The sequence below is a fragment of the Onychostoma macrolepis genome, chromosome 21 (genome assembly GCF_012432095.1).
Source record: "Onychostoma macrolepis isolate SWU-2019 chromosome 21, ASM1243209v1, whole genome shotgun sequence".
In the NCBI taxonomy this organism is placed as follows: Eukaryota; Metazoa; Chordata; class Actinopteri; order Cypriniformes; family Cyprinidae; genus Onychostoma; species Onychostoma macrolepis.
Window position 1 is genome coordinate 3,389,977 of NC_081175.1, and position 7,017 is coordinate 3,396,993.

The following is a 7,017-nucleotide window of genomic DNA, read 5'->3' on the forward strand; positions in this document are numbered from 1 at the left end:
CTTGATTGCAGTTGTTGCTGCAAAGGGTGGCACAACCAGTTATTAGGTTTAGGGGGCAAGCACTTTTTCACACAGGGCCATGTGGGTTTGGATTTTGTTTTCTCTTCATAATAAAAAACTTCATTTAAAAACTGTATGTTGTGTTTACTTGTGTTATCTTTTGATTTAATATTTAAATTTGTTTGATCTGAAACATTAAAGGGTGACAAATATGCAAATCAGGAAGGGGGCCAACACTTTTTCACACCACTATGTGTATATACAGTGAGGAAAATAAGTATTTGAACACCCTGCTATTTTGCAAGTTCTCCCACTTAGAAATCATGGAGGGGTCTGAAATTGTCATCGTAGGTGCATGTCCACTGTGAGAGACATAATCAAAAAAAAAAAATTCAGAAATCACAATGTATGATTTTTTAACTATTTATTTGTATGATACAGCTGCAAATAAGTATTTGAACACCTGTCTATCAGCTAGAATTCTGACCCTCAAAGACCTGTTAGTCTACTTTTAAAATGTCCACCTCCACTCCATTTATTATCCTAAATTAGATGCACCTGTTTGAGGTCGTTAGCTGCATAAAGACACCTGTCCACCCCATACAATCAGTAAGAATCCAACTACTAACATGGCCAAGACCAAAGAGCTGTCCAAAGACACTAGAGACAAAATTGTACACCTCCACAAGGCTGGAAAGGGCTACGGGGAAATTGCCAAGCAGCTTGGTGAAAAAAGGTCCACTGTTGGAGCAATCATTAGAAAATGGAAGAAGCTAAACATGACTGTCAATCTCCCTCGGACTGGGGCTCCATGCAAGATCTCACCTCGTGGGGTCTCAATGATCCTAAGAAAGGTGAGAAATCAGCCCAGAACTACACGGGAGGAGCTGGTCAATGACCTGAAAAGAGCTGGGACCACCGTTTCCAAGGTTACTGTTGGTAATACACTAAGACGTCATGGTTTGAAATCATGCATGGCACGGAAGGTTCCCCTGCTTAAACCAGCACATGTCCAGCCCGACTTAAGTTTGCCAATGACCATTTGGATGATCCAGAGGAGTCATGGGAGAAAGTCATGTGGTCAGATGAGACCAAAATATAACTTTTTGGTCATAATTCCACTAAACGTGTTTGGAGGAAGAAGAATGATGAGTACCATCCCAAGAACACCATCCCTACTGTGAAGCATGGGGGTGGTAGCATCATGCTTTGGGGGTGTTTTTCTGCACATGGGACAGGGCGACTGCACTGTATTAAGGAGAGGATGAGATTTTGGGGAACAACCTCCTTCCCTCAGTTAGAGCATTGAAGATGGGTCGAGGCTGGGTCTTCCAACATGACAATGACCCGAAGCACACAGCCAGGATAACCAAGGAGTGGCTCTGTAAGAAGCATATCAAGGTTCTGGCGTGGCCTAGCCAGTCTCCAGACCTAAACCCAATAGAGAATCTTTGGAGGGAGCTCAAACTCCGTGTTTCTCAGCGACAGGCCAGAAACCTGACTGATCTAGAGAAGATCTGTGTGGAGGAGTGGGCCAAAATCCCTCCTGCAGTGTGTGCAAACCTGGTGAAAAACTACAGGAAACGTTTGACCCCTGTAATTGCAAACAAAGGCTACTGTACCAAATATTAACATTGATTTTCTCAGGTGTTCAAATACTTATTTGCAGCTGTATCATACAAATAAATAGTTAAAAATCATACATTGTGATTTCTGGATTTTTATTTTTAGATTATGTCTCTCACAGTGGACATGCACCTACGATGACAATTTCAAACCCTCCATGATTTCTAAGTGGGAGAACTTGCAAAATAGCAGGGTGTTCAAATACTTATTTTCCTCACTGTATATATATATATATTAGTTTTTTTTGTTTGTTTTTTTTTGCTTTGATTGCTTTTCCTTTATATAAATTAAATTGCAATTAAAATTTACTTGGGGATAAAATTACATTATTTACACTTATACATTACTGTAAGGTTGCAATTGACAACAGAGCCCAAACTTAAATTCAGTTGCTATTTATTTTAATGGGTTTTTTAAATTAACTTCTAAATTATAGAATTTCTATTTGTTGTTGAAATATAATCATTTACACAGTGGCTGTCATAACTTGTTTCATAAAAGATTTATTTAAACATACATTAAATAATTAAAATATGAAGTATGTAGTCTAATATTTTGCGAAATACTCTTCTCTAGACTTTATTTCTCTAGCAAATAACAAGCTATAGACATTGATGACTTGCCTGAGGTAAATGAAATGCAACGTGAGTTTAATGATTTGTTTGGCATTTGTAAATCTTCTAAAGACATAGTATAGCTTTGTGCGAGGCTGCTCCAAATTTAAGTTGCTGTTGACTAATAATCATCCACTCTGCCATAGCTCTTCAGCATATTCAATCACTCATGACATGCAAATGATTAATTAATGACATAATTAGTTTTTGAAGACACATACATTTACATTTAACTTCTTTCATATAAAATTTACTGCAGCATTCGGAATTCGGAACGATTCAATCAATTACACATCGTTGTCAGTGCATCACTTTTGTATCTTTACATGGAGTCTTTCACTGTTCTGACGCTTACCCCCTTTTTCACCATTGTTTTAGGTACCGTAGTGAAAAGATGACCATGAGCTACGCAGAATACATCGCCCACCGCCAGCATCATCACTACCAGAATGGCATCGGGCACCCTCTCCCTCCGTACAACCATTATTCCTGACAGCGAGCCGCATGACCAGTCACTGGACCTCTCGGCGGACATCTTCCCGGGAGAGCCCGCCCCCTCATGGTCTAGCTATCTGTACTACTGTACCATTTTATGATGATAGTTTCCGTTGCCATGTCGACAGTCCGTTGGAGGCATGGCAGCGGGTGGCAAATAAGCATTAGGTGATTATAAAGCGAAAAAATACAATTCATTTATTTTGTCATTTTTATTCTTCGTATTAATTTAGTTTTTGCAGCATATATATATATATATAAATATATATCAACCCCTTCCCTTTTTAAGCAAATAAACAAGTACTAATTTTTTTTTTTTTTTTTTCTCCAACAAATTTCCTAAAATCAGGTTTCTCAGTCTGTGGATGGAAATAAGTCATATTAAATGATGGGCTAGTTTTGAAGATGCTTTTTATGTACGCTCAGCTTTAGTGACTTGCGCAATTTTGTTGGTTGTTTTTTTTTTCCTCTTTTATTGTTTCTTATTAGTTTGACTTTTATATCATATAGGCAACCACAGGGTTTAAGGGATTCTCTTTCCTCTCTGTGCAATTCCTCTGATCATTTTCTTTTGTGCGTGGTGATTTTGTTTTCCTTTCTCGTTTTATCGTGAGCATTGTTGTGGGTTGTAGGGATATGCAGTGTGGCCGAGTTAGAACTAGTCAAGTCTTGTTTTTGTTTTCCTCAAATTCTCCGATTATTGAAACCACTATCTTAAATTAGTTTTTGGGTACCACAGAATATTTTCCCCATAATGCAAAAGCCTGTTGCTCTTAGCATTACTGGACTTGATTCGAACTGAATTTACTTAGATAAACAGTTAGGCCCTTTTTTGTGTAGTGTTGCTACACGCGTATTAATCTACGTGTCTCTTCTTTTGTTGATGTGTTGTGCTAGTGTCGTTTGTGAGGTTGAAAGTATAGGTCCGTACTAAGGGTGTAACTGGATGAAGGCTTTTCTAGTCAGTTGAGCTCACAACTGAAATTCGTCTGTTTCGTATCGCTCCTATTTTGTCACACAGAGAGGAAAACCTTTGTGAGAGACCAAGGTCAAATGACAGGGACAAGCTAAAAAAAGCCATACTCTTTTTAACACATGCTGTGGCAGGGTGGTTGCTCTAAATGGCTGTTTTTAATTCATTTCTCTCCTGGTCTGTTTACCTGGCACGGGAATCTTCACTCTCAGGAGGATGCTTCAGAAAGCTCTTTGTTTTGTTTTTAATGATATGGTCTTACGGATGAATATGTCCATTTCTGTCTCGCATGGCAGCAATGTTTACACCTCCATATGAACGCGTGAACTTTACAGTGGCTGTAATTGAGAAGATAACTTACGGATCCTCGAGTCAAGCTGCTCTGGTGGTGTCTGAACCCCTCCACATCTCGCGGTGAAGCTTGTTACAAATAATGTCGTCATGTCATACCAGGGAGTTTTTTAAACTACGGTTGTAAGTGTTTTCATAGTTTTCTCACAGACAGTTTATTAGGCCCATTTTAAACTCTTGCTCTGAAAGGTGTCAGTGTTATTTGTTTTTGGTTTTTTTCCAAAGACCAGGATGCAGACGGAATGTCATGTGTCATATTGTCTGTAGGAGCAGTGGACTCGCTTTTGACCACTTTTGAAAGGAAAATCGGGAACGATTTCTGTCTTTTGTTTTCATATGCAAGATGTTAAGGGCTTTTGGGGTTCCATCCACAGTCATTATCCAGCTCACTAAAACCTAAAAAAAAAACCTGATTTCAGTTGTTTTGCCTTAAAATGGTTATGAAGTGGACCAGCAAATGTTTCCCTGAGTGTTCAACTACTTTGAGACTGATCATTTCACAACATGAAGGTGAAAGTTTTTTTTTTGCCTGTTAACAGTCAAGTGTTTATTACTGCCCAGCCAAGACTGTTTTTCATCCGTTTAATCTATATTCTAAACCCCACCTACCATAAAGTAGGTCACAGTTATGAAAAGTGACACATTTGTTGTCTCTCGGTCTTAAACAACCCTTTAAATATCTCATCTCATTTTTTGGCTTCAGTTTTAAGCCTGGTTTTTGTTTTTCTAGTTGGACGTTCAGGGCCTCGTTTGTTGTTCCATTAAAACAGCACAAACTGAACATTTTTTTCTGCTGCAAAACCAACTCTTTGCATTTGAAATCGGATGTATTGACATTGGCAATACATTTGTTGCATGAATAGGAGGCCTCCTGTTAAACATGGCATGCTTGTTTCACTGCTATATAGATATGAGAAAAAAAAGACTATATAAAATGGTGCTATCAGACCTCATGTCGGGGGTGGTCGCAGTAAATGTGACTGGTCATGCGGACTCATTGATCATATCAGACTTTATTATTATCCTCAATATATGCAGATCTGTTTTACAGGTGTTTTTTTCCTACCAGTGTAACAAACTCTCCTGCAGGTTTGAAAGGACAAGTAGTGACGAGTCTAACCCCATCTTTCCCTCATGGCCTGGGGGATTTGGGCATATGCTTAACATCTCATCCGTTATAGACGTGCACATTTACGCAATACCCTGGAGTCTCATTCTTTGTTTCTGTCATTAAATGCTGTGGATGTTCACGTTCATGTACATTGCCATTTAGAACAACGGCCGGCTTAACTAGCCGAACGCCGTTGCCTAAATATGGCCAAAACTACAGCGATAATGATGTGCTGAGTTTACTTTGCTAACAACATTTGTTCAGATATCATCGGTTCATTCGATCACAAGCGACGCTGTCCCCTGAAAGACACGTCGGTTCTTTAATTTTTTGGTTCTGTCAGATAGGTCTGTACATTTTAAGTTTTACAAAATCGGTTTTCTGTCTAATTGTGAAAAGACTGCAAATGGATAAGAGTATTTTCATGATTCCTAGAGTAGTTTGAACATCCACTTTGAGGACATTCGCAATCCCAGGCACATTTGAACACTGTTTAAACTCTCAGAACCTGTCCTGCAGTTACGTTGCTCAAAGACAAGTTCAAAAACCATTTTCACGCCATGTCGTCTTTTGAGTTTCTGTCATTTCTAACACCACAACTGGGATTAGTGTTTGGTATGCATAGCAAATGCTCATTTAGGCATAAATGTTGGGTTGTAACACCTACGGACGAGCTTGGCACTCGCTGTCGAACCCATCGTCGTTTGGCTCATGTTACCTTTGTGTGTTCAACCGAACCAAAGATGCCTCCAGCCATGTCCAAATGCTGCTCTACAGACCTGCCTTCCTGTCCTTCCAAAAACCTTCCCTGCAAGAGAAATGTCTTCTGTTTCTGTGTATGTTTTTTTTTTTTCTTTTTCTTTTGTACAATTTCTAATATTGTTTTAGGTTTTTAGCTACCTAAGTTCAATGAATTTTCATTGTAGCTGTCTTTGAGACCTTGCACGGTGTCAATGACCGTAATGCTAGGTTGCACTTTTTTATTTTGTTTTCATCATTGTTGTTATTATTATATATTTTTGTAAAGAAAGAAAACCCCATAGCGTGCCTCTTAGATTTATGGGTTTCTTAATGTTTTTTTTTCCTAAGACCAGCAGTTATACTTTATACAAAAGATGAGTTAATCCTTATTTTTAAATGCCATTTAAAGAAAAAAGAAAAAAAAATGCCTCTTTTCTTTACTCTGGACCCAGTAGCTGCACTGGCATACAATCGCACTGATAGATATGGGGGGAAAAAAGTATAACTAATAATAATAATGATGATGATGATGATAAAAAAATAATGTAAGAACTACAATAAATTTGTTTGAAAACTTTTTTTGTAAAAAAAAAAAAAGTAAAAAAAAAGAAATGTAAAAAAAAAAAGTAAACACAATGACTGTTTTTGTATATCGAGTTAATTCTTTTCAAAAAAAAATATTTTGGACCTAGTTTCTAAATTATTTTAGTGGTTTTCTATGTTCTGGAACTTTGAGAAGATGAGCTTTGAACGCGCCCTTCGATGACTGACAGCTTGCAGTGTTGTCATTGCGGGCATCGGGGTTGCCTGGTGTAGCCCCGTATGCCCACCTCTTTTTGTTTCTGTTTTTCAGTTTGGATTCTTTCTTCCTTTCAGAACTTAAAGTTGTTAAAGTAACGACTTGGCAAAAAAAAAAATATATAGAAAAACAACTCCCCTGTAGAACTAGATCCTTTACCCCACTGAATTGCTGTTAGTGTGATGAGACTTGAAATGGGCATTTATTATGAATATGGTAGTATGGCTCCAAAAAAAATGACAAAAATGACAAAATCTACACAAAAAAAAAATAATGTGTTGGGGTGGCAAATAGATGGGTTATATGT

At 38.0% G+C, this 7,017-nt stretch overlaps 1 protein-coding gene across 1 annotated transcript in view; it reads left to right on the forward strand.

Annotated features, from left to right (window-relative positions):
* The window catches only part of ammecr1 (AMMECR nuclear protein 1), a 52,531-nt gene extending 45,543 nt beyond the window's left edge, over nt 1-6,988 (forward strand). Inside the window, exon 6 of the mRNA XM_058759019.1 lies at nt 2,619-6,988. Within this exon, the coding sequence (XP_058615002.1) occupies nt 2,619-2,733 (115 nt within the window). The 3' untranslated portion in view covers nt 2,734-6,988. The remainder of the gene's footprint in view (nt 1-2,618) is intronic.
* Nucleotides 6,989-7,017: the final 29 nt, after the last annotated feature.